The 26,754-nt window shown below is 37.7% G+C and overlaps 1 protein-coding gene and 1 long non-coding RNA gene across 11 annotated transcripts in view; one reads left to right on the top strand and one right to left on the bottom strand.

The window, feature by feature from the left end:
• Mid1 (midline 1) overlaps positions 1-26,754 on the bottom strand; it is a 586,678-nt gene that overhangs the window by 7,484 nt on the left and 552,440 nt on the right. For 6 of the 7 annotated variants that reach the window (XM_078035129.1, XM_040286113.2, XM_040285948.2 and 3 more), the window contains exons 6-9: positions 22,218-22,345; positions 17,451-17,594; positions 8,444-8,605; positions 2,741-2,948 (exon numbers count right to left, since the gene is read on the bottom strand). In XM_078035129.1, the coding sequence (XP_077891255.1) occupies positions 2,741-2,948; positions 8,444-8,605; positions 17,451-17,594; positions 22,218-22,345 (642 nt within the window). Of the gene's footprint in view, positions 1-2,736; positions 2,949-8,443; positions 8,606-17,450; positions 17,595-22,217; positions 22,346-26,754 lie in introns of those variants that run through there. The other variant, XM_078035132.1, reaches the window with a different exon arrangement.
• Positions 1-26,754, top strand: part of LOC120889882 (uncharacterized) — a 316,936-nt gene that overhangs the window by 196,509 nt on the left and 93,673 nt on the right. For 2 of the 4 annotated variants that reach the window (XR_005734103.2, XR_013431924.1), the window contains exon 3: positions 20,514-20,558. This is a non-coding gene — a long non-coding RNA (uncharacterized LOC120889882). Of the gene's footprint in view, positions 1-17,389; positions 17,525-20,513; positions 20,559-20,659; positions 21,211-26,754 lie in introns of those variants that run through there. The other 2 variants (XR_013431925.1, XR_013431926.1) reach the window with 2 other exon arrangements.

The following is a 26,754-nucleotide window of genomic DNA, read 5'->3' as shown; positions in this document are numbered from 1 at the left end:
TTAACTAGAAATGATTGCCTTTTTGCAAGTACATTCATGGTATTTTCCTCTGTGCTTTTGTTTTTCTCCAATGCAGCTAAAAATTGCAAATGCCAATCTAGCCCAGAGCCTAGTATGGTGTAGAATTTGCCCTCCACTTTCAGACAGGATGCTGAGAAAAGAAAATGTTCTAGGCAAAAAGAATCATGAGGATTAAAATAAATGAAATCTACTCACTCATCCAGTAATGGTACCACTATTGGGAGAAATGGGATGCCCAAGCTGATTTTTGCCCACACTAGGAAAGACACATATTGCCTTATTTTCATAGATTTGAATTGAAAGGTCTTTTTAAAATGAGAAGTGTTCTATCAATGCCTACACCAAAAGAAACACTGTTATAATACTCACCATCTTCAGGTTATACAGTTTTCAACATTGGTTTTATTTTTAAAGCACAGATGAAGCTATCAGTAAGTATATACTACTCTAAGCTTTAAGAGTAATTAAGCCCTATGGGGCATGGTGATGCATGCCTGTAATCCCAGTGGCTCAAGAGGGTGAAGGCAGAAGGATCATGAGTTCAAAGCCAGCCTCAGAAACTTAGTGAGGCCCTAAGCAACTCAGCAAGACCCTGTCTCTAATAAAATACAAAAAGGGGCCAGGGATGTGGCTCAGTGGTTAAGTGCCCTTGGGTTCAATTCCTGGTATCCCCCGCCCCAAAAAAAGAGTAATTAATCCATTTCACAAATATGCTGTAAATAGCAGCATAGCACAGTGGTTAAGAGCACAGATCAGCAAATTATAAGGCAGGAATCAACTCTGGTCCTCTGCCGATTTTTATAAATGAAATTTTATTGGCACACAGTCATGCCCATTCATGTATGTACTGTCTGTGGCTGCTTTCCCACCACAACAGCAGAGCTAAGGAGTTGACTTGGAACAAAAATTGGCCCATAAAACCAGAAATATTGAGTGTCTGGGTCTTTTACAGATGACATTTGTGGAGTTCTGGCTGAGAGTTTGACCCCTGATTGCGGATTTTTGTCTCTGCCATCTCTTGTGAGTTTCATGACCTTGGGCCTGTGCCTCAGTCACTTCATCTGTGAAAATGGGATAGTATCAATACCTACTTTTGTAGGGCAGTTAGGATGAAAAAATGAGTAAAATGCTTAGATCAGTGCCTTGCCTGGCACATAGTTGCACCATATGAGGGCTTGTTAAGTTAAAGCAAAATAGGTCCCTTTTTGATCAATAGTAAGTCAGCATTTATGAGACAGATGGCCAACGTAAGGGGTGGAGTTTGTGGCTATGGCATAGGGAAGGCCAACTTTGCAGTCTTAGCTAATTCTAATGTAGACTTCTCCCTGACTTTGGCACTTAGTTTTAGGGAACCCAGCAGGCTAAGGTCACTGGGCTGGATGAAACAGACCTCTTGAAATTATTCACAAAAGCCTATAATCAGTGCTTCACCTCCACCTATTCTGCCCTTTACTATTTGCACTAATTTTCTAATCTTGAATCACAAAACATACAAGGTAACAAAAATTAGTTTTGTTAAAGTAATGAAGAATAATGTTTTTAAGTAGGAATGGCTGATTTTTTTTCTCTAAAAGGCCAGAAAATATTTTTGGTTTTGTGAACCACATCATTGTCTTAACTATTCGACTCTGCCACTGTGGCCCCAAAATAGCCACAAACAACATGTAAATAAATGGGTTTAACTGTGCCCCCATAATGTATTTTTTTAAAATTTATAAAAACAGGCTTTGGAGCTGGGGCTATAGCTCAGTGGCATAGTCCTTGCCTAGCATGTGTGAGGCATTGGGTTCAATCCTTAGCATCACATAAAAATAAATAAAATAAAGGCATGCTGTCCATCTACAACTACATTTAAAAAAAAACAGGCTTTGGGCCATATTTGGCCCAGGGGCTGTAGTTTGCCAACCTGCATTTTAAGGCATCAAAGAACAGTATTTAGATACCAGAGCTCTTGCAGGAACCAGAACTCAATGATCTTGCCTTTAATTCCTGCCATAACTTAAACACACACGCGCGCACACACACACACACACACACACACACACACACAGACTAATAACAAGTTTTTTTTTCCTTATTGGCTGAGGAGTGGGTTAGATGATTGCTTGGCAAATATTCACTCCCTCCTCATGCCTCTGTGGGCTTTGGGATTGGCTATATTAATTTGGCCAATAGGAATTTAGTAGAAATTATAAAAGCAGAGGCTTGAAATGTGCTTGCCTTCTTGGATTCCTTGAGAAGAACATTATGTGGGTGGCCAACACATCCAAGGAGGCTGAAGAGACACAGAACCAGCCTAGTACCAACTTACAGCTTCAAGCAAAGCCTGATTGAGATTAGCTCTGATCTGCCAAACCCTACATGGGGGTGTTAGTTAGCAATAATAAATGGTTGTTGTTTGAAGCCACTAAACTTTGGGGTATTTGTTACGTAGCATTATTATAGCAATAGCTAACTGATCAGGATGGATGCTTAACAAATTGATGCTCTAACAAAGAACAGAATGAGGGATGGAGATGTGGCTCAAGCGGTAGTGTGCTCGCCTGGCATGCGCGGGGGTTGGGTTTGATCCTCAGCACCACATAAAAATAAAAGATGTTGTGTCCACTGAAAACTAAAAAATGAATATTAAAAAATTCTCTCTCTTTCAAAAAGAAAAAAAGAACAGAATGAGATCTGCTTTTTAATAACAGGAAGAATATAGATAAAAGTTGCCTACCATGTGCTTCCACTTATGACTACTTCCCAGTAATGCCGGCCACTATCAATGAACACATTTCCAGCCACTCCATAGCTCCCTTGGCTGGTGAAGCGTTCAGGCGTATGACTCTTTTTGGATGATGACTCATCACGTTCTACTGTCAAGTTATCATGTGACACCTTTAGTTTTCGATGAGCAGATTTGGGATCCAGTTTAAAAGGTTGGCCTAGAAACAAGTTAAAAAAACAAACAAAAAAAGGAAATGAAAAAACACTGTTCATTTGAACATGACCAATGACATTTTCATAATCAGATTTATAAAACTGTCATCCCTCTCTGAATAATGCCTTCTGTGAAAAAGCTATATCTTACATTTTTAAAGTAATTTAAGCATTATAAATAACTTTTAACTTGAAATGGAACCACCATTTGACCCAGCTATCTCACTCCTAGGTTTAAACCCAAAGGACTTAAAATCAGTATACTACAGTGACACAGCCACATTAATGTTTATAACAGCTCAATTCATAATAGCTTATGAATTTAGGAATATTACTTAGCCTTAAAGAAAAATGAAATTATGGCATTTGCCAGTAAATGGATGGAGAATATCATGTTAAGAGAAATAAGCCAATCCCAAAGAACCAAAAGCTAAATGCTTTATCTGATATGTGGATGCTAATTCACAATAAGGTGGGGGGCATAGAGATACTTTGAATTAGACAGAGGGGAATGAAGAGGGGAGGGTGTGGAGGTAGGAATGATAGTAGAATGAATTGGACATTATTACCGTATGTGCATATATGATTATATGACCTGTGTAATTCTACATCATATACAACCAGAAGAATGAGAAGTTATACTCCATTCATGCATGATATGTCAAAATGCATTCTATTGTCATGTATAACTAATTAAAACAAATTTAAAAATAAAATAAAAATAAATAAATAACTTTCAAAGACATTTGCTTACAGTGTTCATGACATTCAAAATATAATTAGGGAGCAGCAACCCTGTATAAAGGCCCTCCCTTCAAGAGCTTCTAGTCCATGAGCTTCTAGCTTCTGGATGGGATCCTGTGGTACTAAACTAACTGTACAACAACAGTATAGGCAAGGATCATGGTATGGACTATCTTCAAGGATTCCTGTTGAATACAAGCAGCACAGGTACATACTTGCTGTGTAGTGTCCTCAAAAGAAAGAGAAAATGGAGACTTTTTATTTTCAATAAGTACCATATTCAATTGGGCCTAAAACATATTTGTGCTCAATAAACTTCAGAAACCAAACAAATCAAGATGTCACATCTTAACATGTAGAATATTCTAAAGGCTTACATTATTCTGAGACTGCTAAAAATTAAAAACCATGAAATTAACCCAACTCAGAAACTCAAAGGTCGAATGTTTTCTCTCATATGTGGAAGCTAGAGCAAAACAAATGAAAGAGAGAGGGAAGGATAAGATTACATAAAGAACCAATCGAATACAAATTAATAGAAGAGCGAAAGGAAGCCTAGTAGAAGAGTCTAGTAGGGAGAGAGGAGGGAGGACTGGAGGGAAAGAGGGAGGTAAAAGTCAGGAAGCATGAATCAATATAGTTTCATGCATGTATGAGTTTGTTGGGATGAACCCAATTGCTATGTATAACCACAAATCTCTAATAAAAGTTTTAAAACTACTCTTAGGAGTTTAGAATAAGTATAAAATTGTAAAATTTTCATGTGGCTGTATAACCAATGTGATCCTGCAATCTGTACATGTGGAAAAATGAGAATTCATATCCCATTTGAATCAAATGTATGATATGTAAGATCATTGTATTGTCTTGAGCAACTAATAAAAAAATACAAAAAAATAAAATACAAAAAAAGACTAAGTCAATATTTTTGCACATATGCAACTACAAAAATAACAGTGGCATACATCAATAAACACTACTTCTTATTTTTAAAAAAATTTTGGGTCACAAAATCAGGGAAAAAATATCATAGTAACACTAAAGTTTTCTATTCCTGAGCTTATTCACATATATAATAAATAGGACCCTTTCTACTTCATTATTCATATTTGTATTTTTAAGATTTAACTATTAAAAAATCTTGGCAGAGTGATACTTGGGACATTTTGTCATAGCTGTTTTTTCTCTGACAATTCAATATTGGTTTGTATTATTGCCTGTCATTCAACACCACATAGGGTACAAGGCATTTAAAGGCAGGAAATTAGTTACAACCTGATGCAGATACCACAGTATCAAAACTCCACAGCCACTACTGCAGTTGGGTGGCCTTTCTGCCCAACATGCAACTCCCTGACGATTGCAAGAAAAAGTTTGGTAAATCTGACTGGAGTGGGTTGGGGTTGTGGCTTAATAGCAGAGTGCTTGTCTTGCACATGTGAGGCACTGGGTTCAATCCTCAGCACCACAGAAAAATAGACAAAGAAACTGTGTCAATGAATCTTTAAAAAGATATTTAAAAAAAATTTTGACTAGGGCATCACATGAAGCTGGCTGAGAAATTGATCCAGTAAGCATGGGCAGTATGCATTTTGTCATATGGAGGTAAGGCAAAGGATTACCAATGGCTACTTGGATACAAGCATAACATCAGCACCCAGCAGACGTTTTCTACAATGGGCCAGATAGTAAATATTTTCACTGTATAGGCCATGTGATTTCTTTGGTAACTATTTAGCTTCAGCATTGTAGTGAGGAAGTAGCTGTAGACAACAGATAAGTGGATGGGCATGGCCTCATGGCAATAAAACTTTCTGTATAAAAACAGGGAGCCACATTTGGCTCTTCAGCTGTGGTTTGCTGATTCTTGTTTTAGATTTCTTCCATAAAAAAAGCAAACCCAAAAGACTTAAAGGGGGGAGATAAGAAGACCCCCAAGTGCAAAGTAAGTAGTACCTCACAGGTTGTAAGGACCTACATGTAGTTACACATGTAGTTTAAATTTTGGCTTGTCTTGTTTAAAAAAAATGTCCTAAGGGATGCTCATGCCATCAATTTTTAGGGATTAAACTATGGACTAAGACAAGAAAAAGTAAAAAGATAGTTTTTAAAGCTGAAAGATAAAAGTAAATAAAACTGATTAGAAGCTAATTGGCAGAGCAGGAAGAAACTCCATCATGGTGCTCATCATTTAAAAAGGCAAAGAACTAGCTACTTGACCTCCTGCCCTTGAGGAATATCAGAATGTTATTGCCATCAGAAAGATTGGGCCTGTAATATTAAAAAACATCCAGAAATATCTTGTCTGTCTCTGCTCATACTCTTGGCTACTCACACGCAGGGCATGACCCAGCCAGCATCAGTGAGGCCCAGCCCCTGCATTCTCAAAGAGCAAATGCTACCTGTAGCTAAGAAGTTTTCCCAATTACCTACCACTCACTCTTCACAAATGCCAGACTTTTACTTCAATAAGGACAATAAGTAAAGGAGGAAGTTACCGGTTACTTCACTAAAGAATTTAATTCATTAGGATGTTTGTATAGGGCATGACCCAATTCTTGCCACCAACTTACACAACTTACACAACTCTTACAATATTCTTTGCTCAGCTGTCAGTCTCCCTTCCTTGAAATCTATTCACCATCATCAAGATCTTATATCACTGTGCAAGAAAACTTTGTTTTATGGAAATGTTCATCCTGTTTCTCTGATTTAAACTCTTCAACCTGCCCCCCACCAACCATTGCTCTCCAATGGCCATTGAGGGTTTCACAATTTGGTTCTTGTCTCCAGGATCCTGGCTTGTCCATCCTCCCGACCTATGCCACACTTTCACCACACTGATCTATTTTCTGTTCCACGACATAATCTCCTTGTCTTTGGGCTTTTGCATTAGCAATTCCCTCTGTGTGGAATACTTCCTCCTTCGCATACATCTTCCCCCACCTGAAAAAGCCCTCAAGGCTATGCAGGGGTGCCCCTCACCCCTATAAATTCAGCATATACATGGTTACTTCTTCATGAACTGAAAGGTAACTAAGCATTTATTTGCTTCATTCCCCCCATATGCTGTGAATCCTTGAGAGAACACATCTTAAGGAGTTGAAGATTCATACTATTCTCAGGATCTTACACAGTATCTCAAATACACTATGTATTCAAACATACTTTTGAAAGATTAAATACATATTCAAATGCAAATCAAAACTATCCATCCAAGTGTACACAAAGTATTGTTCTGTGTGTCATGTGGCCATAAAAAACATGCCATCATGTTATGTTTTCTTATGAGAATTATTTATGAGTTTGTCTTCGTGACAGCTTATAAATGAAACTAATATATTCCCATCTTAAAAGTGAAGAAACACTAAATGCAACTGAGATTCTAGATTGGATGCTGGGACAGCAATTCAGTTACACCAATGGTGAAATCTGAATAGAATCTACAGTTTAGGTAATGGTAAAACACCAATATCAATTTCTTGGTCATGTCAAAGGTATTGAGGTTAGGTAAGATTTTACCGTTAGGTGAAGCAGGTGGAAGGGTGTATAGACCTCTGCAGTGTGTGCAGATTTTATGTGAAATTTTAATCTAATGCTCTTGTTCCATCCTTTGATGTTCTTCTAAGGACCAAAACATGTTCTACAATGCACTGAGAAATCAAAGATATGGTTAAATGAGGGATCCTCTTGAAAGCAATTAATTGTTCCTGTAGACTGGCTGGCAACAGCACAATATAGTGTCATGTAGATACACCCTGATTTGCTTTCTCTGGGGAGGTCTTATGCACAGAAGTACTGTGTTGCATTGCATTGCATTTCTAGATCAAAAAGATGTAAAAGAAAGAGAGGATAAAACAAAACACATGTAGGCAGAGACAGAGAGATGACAGTACCATGAGACAAAAGTATAGACCAGATAATTCTTTGCACTGGGGGCTGTCCTGTGTATTATGGGATAGTTCCTATCATCCCCAGCCTCTACCTGCTAGATGACAGTAGTGCACTCCCCAGTTGTGACAACCAAAAACATCCCCTGGACAGGATAGGAATTGAAAGGGCAGAATCGCCCCTGATTGAGAACAACATACCTAGACAGACATCTTAAATAAAACAGAGAATTTGCTTTTTTCTTTTCTCCATCCTTTCCTTCCTCTCTCTCTCCCTCTCCACACCTGCTACCTCTGTAATGGGAATTAAACCCAGGGGAGCGCTACTACTCTCTACTACTGAGCTATATCCCTAGCCCTTTCTTTATTTTATTTTTATTTCAAGACAGGCAGGGTCTTGTTACATAGCCCCAGCTGGCTTTGAACTTATGATCCTCCTGCCTTGGCCTTCCAAGTAGCTCAGATTACACGTATGCACTACCACACCCAGCTTAATTTGCTTTCCTGATATAGAAAACTGTCCACCATTTACAGAGCTCCTACTCTATGTCCCCTACTCTATATATTCTATTTCTCATAAGAACTCCTTCAGAATGATTTCCTTAAATATGAAAAAAAGAGAAGACTGAAGTGCTGAGAGATTAACAGCCTCATAGCTTTGAAGGCCTTGAGTCATTTTTGGAACCCACTACTCCACACTGGTTCGGTATTTGCTTTTCTGAGGTGCCACTGATGTCCAAGAAAGGGGGCGGGGGAGGGAGGGAGAAAGAAAGAGGAGAGGTGGGGAGGATGGACAGTGAGAGACAGAGTCAGCTGAAAGGTAAGCAAATGCAAGATGACAACTCTGCTAAATTCACAGCACTTACTGTTTGTCTTCAACTTCCCAGGCTCGCTGCTGCGGCTGCCTGCCTGGTTGATGGCCTTGACCATGAAGATGTACTTGGTGCCACTTTGAAGACCATGCACCGTGTAGTGATTCTGCTTGATGTTGGGCACAATCATCCAGCTATCAGCCGAATTACACAGACCTGTAAAGTCAAACAGATAGGTGCAAGCATGGGCCATGTTTGCATAGTTTTAGGATATCTGAAAGAATTGGCAAGTAAAGGGCTTAGTCACTTTCTCTAAGGGACACCCAATAAATGAGTGCTCTGTGTCCTATCTATGATAGGGGTGCAATCTGTATTACATATTCCTATTGTGTGCTCTGGATGGACCACTTAGAATTGCTGTATTGCAAATTCTGGTCTTTGTGAATTGGAGCAGCAAAGGTTATTCTATTTGGAATCTTAAGCACTAAACATGTTCATGGTGTGATTTTAGGTGCTGTGGGAATGAAGTGAAAGCAAACATTTATTCCTCCCACTCCACCCTCATCCCCAATAACATGCTGGTTGTCAAATTCTAAATCTCATCAATTCTGAGACACACAGCTCATGAGGAGACCTGAGTCATGGAGAAACATACTTCACTAATACAAATGTTGTGGATTGCATTTTTGCCTCCAGTTCTTCACCCTGCTGTATCTATCCCTTCATGTCTTTGTAGCTGCTCCATCTAGAGAGGTGGGGAATAGTTCTTTCCTTTGACATATGCCCCAAGTCATGTAACTTGCTTTGCCTAATAGGGTGAAGCCAAAACTGACAATGTACCAATTGAAAGAGGAGACACTGCAAGGCCTTGAGGGTTTCTGTTGACCCGATGCACCCCTGCCATTGCTATGGGGACAACAGTTTTGGTATAGTGTGCTCATCCCAACTGATGAAGCACAGGAACACCCTTACCACCAGGCCAATGTAGAAGCAAGCCCAGGAGAGATCAGTCAACCCCCTACCAATCTCCAATGGGAGAGCTAAGGGTAGTTTGTGATGCTGTATTAATGTGAACTCAGGAATCATATTATGAAAAAACCCTGGAGCAGCTGCACCTATAGGGAGCTCAGGCCCCAGTGAAGATCTTGGGAAAGCATCCACAGGGATTTTTCACCAGCTGCATCCTTGAGATGGCTGGTTCCAGAATGGAGAAGACTGCTCTTCTGGCTATATTCTGCAGGATGTGGACTGAGGAGCAGGCCAAGGATTTATGACACTTGGAAGAACATGTAGGAAAAAGGAAGCTGATTTTGTTTTGCAGCTGGCTGATGCTGAAAACATCTTTTTGGTATCAGGCCCAACTCTCCTCTCTTCACCCATCAATCTCCACTACAAAAGGACCTTTCCCAGCCCCCTGGTGACTGGGCTGTCATGAAGTTTCCTTTCTGTTGAATTTCCACCACCAGTTCCTAGGAGAGGGCTGGACCTCTTTACTTCCTGAGGTCTCCAAACTCACCTCCCCTATCCTTCCCTTTTCGCTGATTTGCAAGTCAAAAGATTAGTTTCTTTGATCTTGAGGCAACTTATACCTTACCAGGCTCTCAAGAAGCTTCCCCTTAATCTTTTTTTTGGTTGTTGTTGCTGTTTTGTTTTACCTCTGAGAATCTAATAAAACCTTTCTGAAAAAAAAGAGATTCACAAATGCATACATATACTGAACTACAAATATTTGCATAGCAAGATAGGCACAGACTCCCTGAAGGCTGTCTTTGAATTGTACTAAATGCTTTCTCAAACTTTTGAGCTAAAATGATTTCTGGTATTCTCACAGATGAGAACTTTTTATTTGTATTTTGTCAGTTGTGAAAACTGACTTCATATGATTTGTATCTTGAGTGCAAAGTATTTTCAGGTATACTCTAGGGAGTATTTGTAAAAATATATCTCCATATGGATATACGTGGACAGAACATATATAACATATATATCACATATTATATATATCATATATATGATATATGATATATTTTATACACACACACATATATCCTTGGCTTTGTGAATTTTCTGTCACCTCTTTTTTATTTCCACCTGTGAACATTTTCACCAGAGGACTTCCAGATTTCCTTTATGCTTGTTGAATGTGTGAGAGTATGTGAGTATATGTGTGTGTTGTGTGTGTGTTTGGAGATTTAGTAGTTCAACCACAGGTACCACCCACTTTTTTCCAGTTTTCCCAAACTCAGCCCTGCATTCTCCTATGAAGTCCCATTTATCTAAGACCCTCCCCTAAAAAGAAAATAATACAGTAACATAGGAATCTCCCTATGATACATCCCTTTTGGGTCTTTCTCACTTTCCCTTTTCTTTGAACTTGTCTGCAATAAATTCTACTTCTGTATAGTACCACAGTGAAATATTAGATTTTAACCTAACCAAAGAAGGGTCATTTTGAGGTTTGAGCCCCAACAGGCCTATAACTCACTTTAATATTTAATAATATTAATATGATAGTAATAAAACAAAAATTAGCCTTTCTATTGCCTAGGATAATCCAGTTAAATTCCCAGATCTTTGTCAACAGCAGTCAGGCTTGAATAAAAACAATAACAGCATTCAGTAGATTCAAATGAGAATCCTATCAGTGTCACTGGTTTTACACTATTCCTGTTTAATTGCGTATGTTACAATACAGTGACCATTGTGGTCAAAGAAAGCAAATGTAAAAATGTTTCAATAAACTTTAAATCACTGTACAACCCAAAGGCTGGGTTTAATGTGGTGGGGAATGCTTTCAGCAACATCATAAAGCAGATGTTTAAAATGGTTGCAAACTGTAACTTGGCTTACAGTCCAAAATCTTAATGAAGATTTAATGTTTCAGAAAACTTTTCCAAACAAAAAAGGGACTCTGACTATCCTGATTATTTTGAAGAGGCCACTAATTTTTCCTTGAATATTAAAAGAACAAAATGTTTATTGAGTACTAAAATTTTATTGGCTAGCCTTACACTGAAGCAATCTACTTTCATAAATACTAACAATTATTACTGTTTCATCTTACCTTTATATTATTATTACCAGGACATAATTGAGCAGTTGATTAAAAATGCCAAGAAAACATTATTGACAATTTTCTCTTGGGGGATGGAGGTAAGTGGGTAACTTAACATGTGCTATTATTGCATTGCTAGTGTTGGTTTTAGGCCAGTACCATCTAACTTCTTGCATATGGCGCTGGATGCTGAGTGTGTTTAAGTGAGACATCTCTGCCTTGACATCCCACTGTGTCAGGACTGGTGACCAGGTATTATTCATCTTTTTATGAAACACCCACCCAATCATCCTGCCTAAAACTTCACTTTGTTCCAAACTCATTTTCTATCATCTTTGAGGGTGTTCCAATGCTCACCTAATTCAGCTTAAAGTACTAAAACAACAATGGAACTTGGAAGATAATTAGTCCATAATGAAGTCTAATTGAGTTTTTCAATTTTGTACTTTTTTTTCATTCACAATGGATCAGAAGCAGTTCCCTACATAATGGGTCTCATTCTAAGATCTTAATTACATTTGGGACTTCAGGGCCTTTGTAAGACAACTGCCATCTTCCCACAAAATATTATGTATAAAACATCATGCAATATGGACACCTTTTGGAGAGGCTAACATCCTGTGTCTCTTGTAACAGATTGGACATAAATGAATAACCTTTTCCTTCTTTCTTGTAAAAATAGTATGTGTTTAATAACTTTCATGAATGTTTTCAAAATGACTTAAAATAAATGACTACTATGCCATGATGGCTTAAAGAAATGTGGCTTTTTAAAATATATTAAGTGTAGCTTTGGAAAGCATTATAAAATTAAATACCCATCTACATATTAATAAGCAATTCATCAACATCTTAATAAGCCATAACTACCAATAAAAATAAAATAAAAAATTAACATCATTAATGTTGCAATTGGATTGTACATTTCATTAGTGAGCCTATGATTAAACAAGCTTCATTAACATTATCTAATTCTTCTTCACTAAAGCCATTGAAGGCGATTAACTATAACTCATGCCTAGTGAAGGAACCATGACCTAGTAATAATAAAAGACTTCCTAGTGGCATGAGGAGCCACAGCCAAGTTTTGAACATATCTTTCCATTTTCAGTAGAGTTTTACTGTTAGATCTTGTCATTCAATACAGTATCTGCAAACAACACTTCTCCAATGATACTATGGTACATTCAAGAAAGGCCTTTCACATGGAGATTATCCTGGCAAATTACACAATTGACATTTATCATATGACATAAAATATCAGCCTTGATATTTTATGACATAAAATATCAGGCAATGGTAGGTGAGTGCAGTTTCTATTTTTCTAGGAATACTAACTTTGAATACAGATGTGTTACCACTGTGGCAAACACAGGGCTAAGGCCTTTACTGTTTATTATCTCAACTAGGTGAAGTTAAAGCATTATCCTCTTACAGATGAGGAAACAGATTTGTAGGGCATTAATCTGCCAAAGATTACAGAGCTAGGGAGGTGTAAAGTCAGGTATTGAATGTAGGTTTCCCTTGGTCACTACAAATGCATACGATATTTAAGAAGAAAACAAATTTAAAAATGTTTGCATCTCAGATTTTATCTGAATTTATTCTCTCATTGTTGCAAATTTATCCTGTAGACATCAAGACTTCACTATCTTGGCTAAAATAAAGTATGAACAATCCTATGAGAGTGTCCCAGTTTTATCAGCAGCAGCAGCTTTACGTTTTTTAGTTATCTCTAGAAAAAGGGTCTTTTTGGTAACTGTGCATTCAACAAGGCAGGTCCATAGTCTTCATGCAGCCATTTGCATTCATTTTCTGGTGGTGACTCATTTCCAGGAACAAAATACCTCCTCTGGAATCACCCACCATAAAGTTGTGAGTTCATCATGGTGAGTAGTTTTGCTCTTGTTGAATTTTGTTAGGCATGGCCTTTTTGAGTCATCTATTCCATTTCTGCATCATGGGTTGGTATTATTTTCCACACCAATAACGCTAAGTCAAGTCAGTCATAGTTCAGCCAACCAAGAAACCTTGTTTCGAACAATACATATCTTTCACTTGAATGATGCAATGCAGCACTGGCATTGAGTTAAGGTTCTAAAGTGAATTGCCTTCTCAACTCAATTCCTTCCCCCTCACTGTATTCACACTTTTATCATGTACCTTTACAAGCCCTCTCATTCTCACCTGGGGTGGAACCAGGGAACTTGCTTTGGAGGCTTGAAATGCATGTGTGCAATTGGGCCTGCCCTCATACCTTTACGTCTACAATCCCTAAGAGAATAGATGGAGCTGGATAGCGGGAGGATGAGACAGAAAGCAGCAGGTGAATTGTCCCAGTTATTAGACTGCCATGCAAAGCAGCCATGATCAATAGTCCCTCAAGACACATGAGCAACAAGCATTTACTATGATATTCGACTCAGTAAGAACCAAGTGATAAAAGTCCCCTCAGGTCAAGCCAAGACTATCTACTTATGAAATTCCCATGATAATCTGATTCAAGAAATATGGGGAGAGACAAAACCATACAATGTTTTATATGCCATCAAGTAGCCCACAGGATCCCCACTCCCTAATATTCATGACAGGATCCATGATCCACTTCAAAACTATAGAATATGGCCAAGTGCAATGGTCTGTCACCTTTATTACTCCTGCAATTATATTACATTACATAGCAAAGGTGAAGGGAGTTTGTAGATACAATTAAGGCCCCTAATCAGTTGACTTTGAGCAGGTTATTTTGGGTGGGTCTGACCATCAGGTGAGCCCTTTAAACGTGAGTTTAGAAGTAACAGACTTGATGTGACAGACTCTCCATTCTGGCTTGAAAAAGCAAGCTGCCATGAATACATAAGAAAATAAAATTTGCCAACAATCTAAGGAACCTAGGAAAGGAATTCATTCTTAGTTGAGTTGCTAGACAACAATGCAATTCAGACAAAACTTTGATTTCTACACCACAAAACCCTAAGAGGAGGAACCAGCTCAAATGTGCCTTGATTCCTGACCCACAGAAACTGAAATAATAAATGGTATTGTTTTAAGCTGCTAAGTTTTGATAAATTTATTTCACAGCAGTAGAAAACTGATATTGTTTTTTTTTTCTTGAACCAAGCAAAAGTGATTTAAGAGAAATATAATGTTCCACACAGGGGCCAGGAATCACCTTTTTGGTATAAAATGACTCCAAATGTTTTTGTTTTCTGGTTGTACTAGTCACTCTCCGCCTACCATCTTTTGAATTTCATCTTCATTATGTTGATATGATATCTGGTTTACTTTACCTAATACACTAGTAATGTTCACCACACAGCATAGGGAAAATAATTCTTTTAAAGAAAAAGATATTAATTCTACTTCCTTCTTTTTGTTGTTTTTCCGTCCACATGATATAGCAGTTAATGTGTTACAGTCTCCATATTAGTTAAGTTAGGTCTCAGATTTATTATGTAATTATGTAGATGTTACATGTTTACCTTGCTTTAAATCAGATTTCTTCTGTTAAATTCATGGTATATATGTCCAAGATCAGGGAAATATAAGCTCATACAGCAGGGAAAATGCATTTAAAAATCATATGTCACCTCTCTGAAGGGCAATTTGGCAATGTCAACCAAAATTAAAATGCAAATAAATTTTTCCTAGCAATTGCACCTCAAGAGATTATACTAAACATAGAATCCCCCATGTGTGAAAGAGAAATATTCACAAATATTCATTGAGGCAATGTTTTTAAGGTCAAAATATTGGAAACAGGGTAAGTAATCATCAATAGAACATGGGATAAATTAGCCTGTCTTTATGATAGGAGACTACACTGCCTCAAAAATTAATGAAGAAATTGTTTATTTGTGAAAAAATAGAAAGATCTTTCAGACAATAATATTTAGTTTAAAAAAAAGCACCAAGGCAGAGAACTGTGCATTGTCTGCACATCCACAAAGGGAATTTAGAGAATTAGTACTTCTTCATGATTTGCAGCAGTGTATATATATACCAGGAGATTAGGAATGATATTTAGGAATGATTAGGAGATTAGGAATGAACTGTTGCCACTGTAGTGCTTCTCAGACTTTTCTCAAAAAACACTTCAAATATCTGAGGGCAGAAAGATGTTTCCAGGGAAATGGGCAAGAGTCAAAGAAGTAATTCTGGAAGTACTATTTCTGACTCAGTGCAACACTATGAATGTCTAGTTTCTATCTCTACTTCTAGTCCTGCCTTGTTCCACTGCACTCTGCACAGTGCTCCTGGGTCAGTTTTTAATTGTACACCTGAACACACCACTGCCCTGCAAAACTCCCAAGCACACAGAGGAAAACAAAACCATGGTGCAGCCTGGATAGTCTTCTGTAATCGAGCTCTTGCCTGTGAGTTAGGATTCAGTGACTGATGACTGATAACATGTGCTTTCTGGAGCAGACTGATATGGATTTGAGTTCTGGCTCTAGTTCTCACTCTTCATTTTCACTTCCTCACCAAAATCCCCAGTGAGCCTTAACCAGGTAAGGTCTCCCAGCAGGGTGCCCAAACTTTATGTCTTTCCAGATTCACTTCTGATGACTCTGCTCTCTGCCATACTCTTAGCTAGCTTCTGGGGAGTCACCAACTCCCCCAAGAATTCTTTTAACTATAACTTCCCGCAAGACTTTCTTGTCTCACATATCACTTCTTTCTCTCTATTGCTTACCTACTTCCAGCTTGCCAAAGCTGTTGTTCACATAACATTTCATGACTTTCTCCCTTCCACTCAAAGCTTACACATTCTTGGAAAATGACAAGATTTTAATTAAAGTTTCCAAGGCAGAACAACTAGGGGGAGGAAGGTGAGAGAGTAGGGGAAAGGAAACTGGGAAAAGTGGCTTCTGGGATGTAGGGGGAGCCACTGGTTGGTATGGGCATTTACATTTGAGTCACTTACAAGCTGGGATCTTTTTGCATCACTCCTTTAATTAATTCTAAACCTAATTTCTATTTTAAGCATCATGTGCCTCAGAACTACTTGTGCTAGCAAAGAACAGTAAAGAGAGAAAAGATTTATATGATAAAAGCACATTAAGTTGATATGGATTTATTCAAAACATCTCTCTGTTAAAAAGTGACTGCTATTCTATTCTATTCTACTTTGATGTGTTGTATTTTTCATTGCTGCGGAAGTTTCAAACTTGCTCCCCTGAAAAGCCACTTCTTCTGGTCATTTACCATTTCCTGAATTGGACATAAATAATTGTTGGGTATAGGAGTGTTTCCTCTATTTCATCTGAATGGTTACTGCAATTTGAAAACTCCAAATTGTCCATGATGCTAAATATCACATAGGCCTCCACAAGAGTGGGGCCTCCTTGTGTTGCTGGTAAGGTAAGAAATTCTTCCCAGGTGGGGCTGGTTAGTAACATTTGAAGTGATGGCACCAAATTACCAGATAGTTAGTGCTATTCATTTTATTAAATTCTTTCTTTTTTAAAATTGTGAAATAACACCCCAAATAAGTACATAAAACCAAATGTATGGTTTAATGACTAAAACATGAAATTATCACTCAGAAATTGCCATTAACCCCATGAACCACGATATACTTATTCCCAGAGATGCCATTCACCCTCTCATACAACAGGTAACTATCATCCTGGTTAAGTATAGTTTTAACACCTATGAATGCATCTTTAAGCAAACCAGTTTATTTGGATCTTAAGTTATGATTGATAAAATGAACTCACACTGCATATATTCTTTTGTTTCCTGCTTCTTTCCTATACCAATATGTTTGTAAGATTCATCCATGTGGTTTGCTGGAGGTCATTAATTTTCATCGATATTTGGCCAACTATTTTTACTAGTGCAGTATAATTGAGTGCTATCACGTTCTTGGTCAGGAAAGAAAAGCCAATAAATATTGTGAATTCTTTCCTTCATTGTCTTCCTTTGATGTTGAATTTCAGAATGCAAACCATCTGAAGACAGCCACAAAATAGAGAAGGAAATAGGCCATGAGATACTCACTAACAACATTGGCTTGCCCGGTGAATATGGTGTACTGAAGCTCATAGGAGACCACACTGAATTCATCATCAGAGGTCCAGTGGACAGTAATTGTGTCATATGAAGCCGTGCAGAGCTCTTCTCTGATTGTGGGAGGGTTGGGAGCTGTGGGGGTCAAGAGTGCTCATCAGTAAAGAACCAAACACCACTGGGATACCATTTTGGAGATGCTTGACTTAAAACAAACCTTTAAAAAATAAGCCCACCAGGATTACTATACTTAACATGGAAAAATTCAATCCAAAAAATATTCGGTTGGCTGGTTACTGCTTTTACTTTTAATAACTAATGTGTCAAGAGCCAGTCAGTATGGATTTATGTCAGGTTATCATGGAAATATGTTTAGGAGATTTAAGTAGACAATACCTGAACATGAAGCAAAACATGTTAAAAAGTAGAACAGTTGTAGTTTTATTTTGTGTGTATGTGTTGGGCAAGGATTCAGCTGGCAATTTATTTTTTTTAGTAAATTGTCCAATGCTAAATCTTTTAGGCTTTCTGGGTCAGACAGTTGCTATTCCAACTACTCAACTCTGCTCTTGTGGCATAAAGCAGCTGTAAATAATTTGTAAACAAATGGGAATGACCAGATTACAATAAAACTTTATTTACAAAAACAGGCAGGGGCTAGATTTGGCCTGTGACCCAAACTTTGGCAAGCACCATCTACATGGTGCCAGATAGTTTTATATTTAGGCATCCAACAGGAAAAATGCTGATTTTTTTCCTTTTAGTACTGGGGATTGAGCTCAGGGGCACTCAATCACTGAGCCGCACACCCAGCCCTATTTTATATTTTATTTAGAGATAGGGTCTCACAGAATTGCCTAGTGCCTTGCTTTTTGCTGAGACTGGCTTTGAACTTGCGATCCTCCTGCCTCAGCCTCTAGAACCACTGGGATTATAGGTGTGAGCCACCATTTATTATTCTATAACAAATCAGACTAAAATAATTATATGTACATTTTCTTTTATAAGATATCTTTATGTGTTATTTTTTTAAAAAAATATTGGTACAGATATATTTTCATTTCTCAATTTATAGGTGATATTTCAAATGCAGAAGACCATAATTAACAATCAACTGTACCTAAGAATATATATTTTCTTTCATAAGGAAAATGATTCCTTGGCATTTGGTTAACTTTATCACTGTGAAGGCCACTGCTTTATTTCCTTAACACATTCTCGAGGAGAGAAGTCTAAATACTACCCAAACTGTGATTTTTAAATGACTTCCACTAGATTGATTTCAGTAACTGGTTTTATGAGAAGAGTATGTGAGTAAGAAAAAGACTAGGCAATGAGTGTTTTGAATTGGCCATAATATTTTAGAGAGGGGGGTTGGCAAACTATGGCTGTGGGCCAAATTTGGCCCACTGCCTGTTTTTGTAAATAAAGTTTTATTGGAACACAGCCAGGCTTATTCAGTCATGTATTGGCTGTGGCTGCGTTCCCACAACAGCAAAGTTGAGTAGTTGTGACCATGTGGCCTGCAAGCCTAATACATCCACCATCTGGCCCATTACAACCAAAGTTAACTGGCCTTTGCTTTAGAGAATTGTCCAGGGCCCTTATTTCTACTCTTCTGTGTACCAGAACCTGGCTTCAAATAGACAAACATGTGCTCATTCCATAGATCAGGAGCAACCTTTGCTTACACTGTTGCAGGGTTCTTCCTGCTCTAAATTCTGATTAGAATTAATGAGTCCTAAACAAACCCAAAGAGTGGAGAAAATTAATGGAAATGGCAAATTTGAAGTTTGTTTCAGTAGTCTTCACTTTGCACCTGAAATATATCCAGGACAAATGTCATGAGAAGCAAGGCTGGTGTATTAAGTCAATTAGATTAGCTTTGCCTGGTGGCTATTGAATTCCACAAACATCGCTGAGCATCTACAATGTGTCAGGCACTGCATTAGGTTGTGTGGTAATATAAGAGGGCTCTACATAACCCTTAGAACATTCTTTCTAACACATATATTTGTACACCTGTCTCCTGAAGTATCCACATGTAAAATTTAGCATCGTGGGGTGGAACTTGGATGTTCATGAATCAACCACACCAATCATGAGATGCATTCCCTGTAGGCCCAGCTGCATCGTAAAATTATCATCTGTGTGGTCCTGTTCATGTGGGATCACCCCTACTTGGATCAGTGAAGAAATACATATTCTTTCATAATTTAAACAGTTTGTTAAATTACTTCTCCATCAACCATTGTAGAAAGATTCTGTTCTTTCCATATTGTAATATGTGATTAAATATAAAGAAAATGTTAGTTCAAAATAGGCAAGTAGCTGTGAGACACATGGCAGTAGCCGCAATCAGGAAGGAAATGTCACCTCTACGGGTTATTAACTTGACATACCACTTAAAGGCATGTCATAGGGGAAAAAAATCTTGTTTTCACAGCCAGGCAGGCTAACCCTGTTTTGATTGTAAACCCAATGGGTTTGTCCTGAAAAGTCAATACCCAATTTACTGTAAATGAGAACAGCAGCATGCTGCCAATTTCAATACTCACAGAATCAGTACCAGAACTGTTATTTTCTTGCCTTCATCACAAACACCATGCAAGAAATGGCAGGCTAATACTCTACAAACACTTCACTTCCTGCTTATAAATGTCTGATAAACTATTTGGACTTGGCAATATCAGCCAAGCATCATATGTTATGACCAGGATTGATGTTATGTCTAGAAATAGACTGAATTTGTACTTGGGTTGACAGATCTGAAGGCATAATACCAGGTACCCAGCATGGCCTTTGGTTTGGCATAAACAGCTATTGGCATGATATATGGTGTGCATGTTACAATTCAATGAAGATTCCACTCAGTTTCTCCTTTAATCAATACTTTTGCCTGACTATAGAAATTAAAATGGACATACAGTGTTGAAATATTATTAATTATTGGGAAAGGAGCAGGACACATTTGTCAATGGGACCCTGATCTGGGACAACATACCCATGTGCCTAGGCAAATATTTAACTTTTCAATCTTCTCTGACTTTGCAGATGAACTTGTAACATGGATCTGGCCCAGGAGACATAGTTTGCTAGGTGAGTCTTTTGAGCAAGATTCTGTTTTTCTGACAAAGACAAACTTGACTGGCAGAGCTTTTTGTCCATCATTCCCCTAATGATACTGTCTTTTTGCTTAGAACTTCAACATATTGATTGGAGGGGGTCACATTATAGTCATGTGGCCAAAACAACAACAACAACAAAAAAAAAATGGAGACCCCAGAGCCAGAAACCAGAAAAAGCCTGGTGTCTGAAGTCATCAGCAAGCCACTTCCTAGTCCTGGACTGTATGCCTCTATTCTGTTTTTCTCATATAAGCACTCATTGATGGGTTTAGAAACTGCCAGCTGGGTTTTCTGTTGCATGAGACCAGACTCATTCCTAAATGATAAGAGAAAAGGGGTATTTTGACCAGAATGGCATAATGAAAGCAGTTCAGTAGCCACAAGCTACATGGGGCTGCTTTAATTCTAATTGAATTTAATTAAAAAGTTAATAAAAGTAATAATTTTCTAGGTACATTTCAAATTTTCAATAGTCCCATGTGCCTAATGTCTAATATTTTGGATAGTGCAGATATAGAACATTTTTACCATTGTTCTATTGGCGGGGCGTGTTAGTTTCAGTAAATCACAGAATTAAAACTAAAAAATGGAGGGCACTATATTCATAAATATTTTAAACCAAGTATGGTCCCTTACTGCAAATGTTTTTTGAGTTGATTTCTTTCTTCCTTCACACGAATGGTAAGTTTGAAAGAGAATTATATAAAATAAGAAGATACTTGTGGGATGACTTGCCTTCCTTGCAAATGCAGAAAAAAGCTAAAAACAGCACGTTGAGTTTTCACAAGGACAAACTGATTTTCTAGGTATAATGCTCCTTGAATATAGAACTCCTAGCTTTACTACCCACAGACTATAAAAATAAACACTACACAACGTCCCCTATCTCTTGCTCTACCTTTCTAGACCACTTTCCCACAAACATGTACACACAGGACTGGAGTTAAGAAACTGACACCAGGCTCAGTTAGGGATGTGGTTTCTGGAAGGCCACATGTCCTAAGTGCAGTACACATCTGGCTTAACTGTGTACCTTGTGCTTTCCTGAAGGCACAGGCCCTGTTGGCTTTGGCTAACACAAATACCGTTGTCTGAAGAGTCCATATTGTTTTTACCACTTAGTTTCTGCTTTAGAGGACAACAGCAAAGAAAAGATTAGATGCACTGCTAAGAATAGGAAAAGCCTTAGTTTTCTTATTCTATTGTTGTTTTCTAAGCTTGACCAAAAATTTGCCATGGTAAATTTGCCAAAATAAAATTTGGTCTTCTTTTTGGGGGGGAGGGTCTTTTCTTTATCAGTGCTGGGGATGAAATGAAATATACTTATAAAACTTATGTAATACTTATGTCTTTTTGATGGTCATTAGACATATTTATTTTAACACCCCCACATTGAGAGGGAAATAGTAGTAAGTATGCTTTTAATGATCGAGATTCTCTTTTCTCTCCTGTCCTCAACTAAGTCTTGGGCTCTGTTGTTTTGGTTATGAAAAAGAGTGCACAGAAATTGTTCCTGGAAACAGTATTCCTACCTCAAAAGCACACAACTCTGGTTTTCAGGAATCACTGATCTTGTGGCAAAGTGTATCACTGAAAGTAACAATATTAAACAGAACACAAAAGATAATACCTGTAAGGTAATCCAGACATTCCAGCAATTTCTTCTCTCGGGAAAAATCTAAGGCAAAGGTGTCAAATGTGTCATTGAGGTTGATTTCAGGAATTAGGACCTGAGAGGATGCAGTTGCCATGGAGACTCTGTAATTTAAACAAAACAACTTTTTAGAGATGTCAAGATGGTTTTCACCATCACTGTGAAGGCATTTAAAAAAAATAAAAGGAAAAGAAATGCGATTCTTTTGAAAGTACCTTCAGAAGAATCTAGATGGCACAACACAGGAACACAAAGAAATTGAATGCAAGCTTTAAAAAAAAGCAAAGGAATTGGGGAAAACAACAGACTGCCTTCCACCTCTTCCTTTTTACTATCGGAAAAAAAAAAGTCCCTGTGGAGGTGAAAGAATATTCATATTTCATGTTGCTGTATATTTAACAGCCTGGCCCCATCACATTGAATGGAGCAAGAAGCACATTGCTTCAGGCAGTTCTTCACACATCTGTCTGGGAAGCTGTTTGTTCCTTTCAGGCGCGCCCCTGCTCTACTTCAAAGGGGAGTCTCCAAAATTTCAAACTGCATAAAAGGCAAAGTGAAGATTAAAAAAGAATGTTTCCAGATATTGGATTAGTTTAATCAATTACTAGCCTCTCTCTAAAATAAACATTAAAAAAAGTTTTCGTCTGGCTCGTTTTCATTCTCCTTGTATTCATTTTTTTGCACCATATTCCCAGCAGATGCCATGGAAAATATTCATAAGCTTTCTCACAAATTCCCCCTGTGGATGCACTGTTTCTCCTTCTCACTTAGGCTTTCTTGTTAGCTCTCTTGTAAGAGCTATAAAGCAAGGAAGGAATTGCTATGTATCAGTCACCTATGTGTCCTGAAATTGATTTGGAAAGTTCAGATATTAAGAGCAGAACATTTTACCTGGTTCAAAATGCAAGGGATTCCCTTAAAACCAAGAAAACTTTGGCCTGAAGTATACTACCTCTGAGTGATCAAACTATGCTGGACTTGTGATTTTTCTGAGTTGGTCATTTTGTTAAATTCTGTCAACATTAGGGCATTGGGAGTTTTTGTGCAAAGAAATGACTTTAAAATGATTTAGCTCTTAATATAGTTACTTATTTTCAAATAAATATCATTGATGCTCATTTATACAAGGCCACAAAGCTGGTGACACCCAGGAGAAGTTTGAGTCTGTATTCTTCCATTTAATCTAGAAATTTTTCAACCCAGTTACCTTCCAAGGGTTATGTATCCTCTCGAGGAATACTATTTAGTCTTAAAAAGGAATGAAATACTGACATATATACATCATGGATGAACCTTGAAAACACTGTGCTTAAAAAAGCTAGACACAAAAGATCACATACTGTATGATCTATATGCATGAAATGTCCAGAATAGGCAGATCATTAAATTATATACTTTACAAAGGTTAATTTGTAAAATTGAATTTTACCTCAATAAAAAAAGAATACACTTGTGAAATGCTCAATATTCTTGGAAATATAGTTTCTACAGTTGCATTTCTGGCACATTTTCAGTGTTAAATAGGGAAGGAAGAGGTTAATCAGTAATGTCATAATTGGAATGCTATCAGAATCCATAGATAAACTAATGCTAAAGAGAAATAAACACTGGGAAGTTTCAAGTATATGAATGAGGGTGGAGAACCTAACTTTACCTCCTGATGGGGGTTACAAAAAGTAGTGAATAGCAGGGCTGTATAATTTTGCTGACTAAATATTGCACCTAAGTGAATTATGCTAATTATTGACACCAACAGCTGTTAATTTAGACTGATGTGTATGGGGCTGCTGCTAGTCAAACTACTTTCAACAAATAGTCAACAATCATTTATAATGCCATTAAAGTATCTCACATACTGAAAAGTCCAAGCCATTTGCATCAATACAGAAAAGTCAAAAGATCTGTTATTAGTACCCCCCCCCAAAAAAAACAATTTCAAGGGAAAAGCTCTAGTTTATCCTGTTTTATAAACTCTATTGGGAAAAACTGCACTAAGCTATTAGGAAACAAGCACTGAACTTCTGATTGCACTGCTTTACTGCTTGATGTGGCAGTCTGTGCAAAACAGGTTCGAGATTGCTCTGAACACAGATAACCTGGCTTTGAGATTTCTTTGCTCAATGGCTGAAGCCACTTGTTCAGGCTCATCCCAAATAGACTTTGTTCCCAAGTTTCTCCTGGTTCTATGGCCAACAAACAATTAAATAAAGCATGTTTTTGTCAAATGACATGTTTAAAACAGCTGTCATCTTGATGGCGGGAACCAAAAGAATTAAAGTGCCTAGCCTGGGAGGCAAAGACTGACAACAAGAATCTTTGGGGATTACTGCAGCTTTTAACACCTACATTTTTTTTCCTTGATGGAAGAAGGAAAGATATTTATCTTTGGCAACAATTTCAATTTTTTAATTGGAATGACAGTCAAAGAGGAAATCTGCCAAATGCAATATTGTAGGTCATGTTTTTATTTCTCAAATCCTTAATACCCATCTTCTGGCCTTTTAGATAAATTGCCAATATCCACCAAGGGCACTCAAGCTGTGCCACTTCCTCAGTTCTTTAAAGTCCTTAAATTCCTAGTGCGTGCGCGCGCACACACACACACATACACATATGTAGGGGTGTGTGTTAAACTCTTCTTAACATATTGGAGCAAAGACCTTGTGTCCCATCATGATGCATAGAAGGTGAGTTGCACATTACTCCCTGTTTCTATTCCTGCTTTGATGTCCCTAATCCATGGCACTTAGTTATTAGTGACTACATGGGGCCAGTTTTCCAAAAGGTCTGTGTGTCTAGAGCTATACTGTTCACAGGGCTTCTGCCTAACAATGCACATCACCATGGTAAAACCCAGTGAGGTCTCACAGTAAGACAATGTGTTCTACTTTGGTTAGTTTAGGAATTCCCAAACACATTTGGCCCTGTAACTTTCCTATTGTCATAACACCTCTCAACACCTTGCAACTATACTTCAAATCCAATGCATGAGATACGTTCTAATTTTTAAAACGAAGCAATGTCTTTCCAGAGTTGACAAATGGTGTCCTTAACTTTATATTCTGGAAAAGTCTGACAAATTTTTGAACTGCCTGTGGCAGTGAGGAACTGAGTGATCACCTTGTGCTAGAGAACCTCTTAAGTGTTCTGAAAAATGGATTCCTTTCAGAGAGAATTTTCATTTCACCATCCTTTTGATACACATAATTTGTGATTTTAATTTTAGATTCTTTATAAATGGTAAATCAGCTTTCTTATGCTTGGATTTACCAAACAGTTTTGCTCATTTAGTATGTTAAAAGATGTCTATACAATCACATCAAAGACATATATATTAATGAATCTATATGTATTAATGAATGTATAACATACTATAGTATGTTGTACATTCTATTTGCATTCATCTAGGGAGTGGGAGGAAGGGAATTAGCATTTATTGCATGTTCACTTTGTAACAGGAACTGGACTAATGCTTTTACCATGTTATTTCATTTTATCCTTACAGCAACTGGCCCTGTTTACACATCATTCTTTCATTCACTTGTTCATTCACATGGGGAAGTTTGCAATGTGCTGGGGCTATAATAGCCATAACAAGCTCACTAGGATTCCTGCCCACTTGGAACATATAAGCAAAATTAGACTCAGAAGTGTTAATGAGCAGTTCCACTGCTATCCATAATTACTAAGCAATTAGCACAGTGCCAAACAGTTAATTCCAAAGCATATGCATCTCCTACAATGTAAAGCTTAAGTCAGTGTCTCTCTCTCTCTCTCTCTGAATTTTAGCCTATAGGAGAATATCTACTTTAACTGAAGTAATGAGGTTGAAAAACCTCATATAAGTCTCATTTTAAGAATGCCTGCAGGATTTGAAGTTTCTTCTGGATGCCATACTTGAAGAATGAAGATGATTTGGAAGTATACAGGAGCCAAAACCCAAGACAGACACAATAGGAGACAAAACTAGGAAGTCATGTTGGAAAGAGGTATGTTAATCACCGGCTGAAGAACAGAGGCAGCTAGACAGAGAGCAGCATCGGAATAAAGACATAACAGGAGGGCTCAGCTGACATCAAAATATGAAAATATACATCCAGCTAGCACTGATGTAGTGTCTATGATGCTTAAGGCCTGTTCTGAAGGGATTTCAACAATGTTATCACAATAGGGATAACTAATATGAACCATTTTCTAACTACAAAAGAGCTCCAAAGAACCACATTTAAATAGGGGCAGTAATGGGAGATTTGAACTCAGTACTCCCCACTTCTTATCCAAGCCCAGTGCCCTTTTACTACATCACAGTTGCTTCTAAGAAAAAGGCTCAGAAATGAACCAAGGAGGTTGATAAATGAGAGATGGGAAGAGAGGAGACTGCAGAAATAGGGACAAGGGCTTCAAGCAGATTTTTATAGGCACTGTGGACTCAAACCCTAGAGAAGCATACTCTTTGTGGAAAAAGAAATTGAAGTCATGTTGCCATTTCTGATAAGATGGGCTTGTTTACAAC

This window comes from Ictidomys tridecemlineatus, chromosome X (genome assembly GCF_052094955.1).
Source record: "Ictidomys tridecemlineatus isolate mIctTri1 chromosome X, mIctTri1.hap1, whole genome shotgun sequence".
In the NCBI taxonomy this organism is placed as follows: Eukaryota; Metazoa; Chordata; class Mammalia; order Rodentia; family Sciuridae; genus Ictidomys; species Ictidomys tridecemlineatus.
The sequence above is the reverse complement of the archived record's forward strand: the minus strand, read 5'-3'. Positions and strand labels throughout refer to the sequence as shown.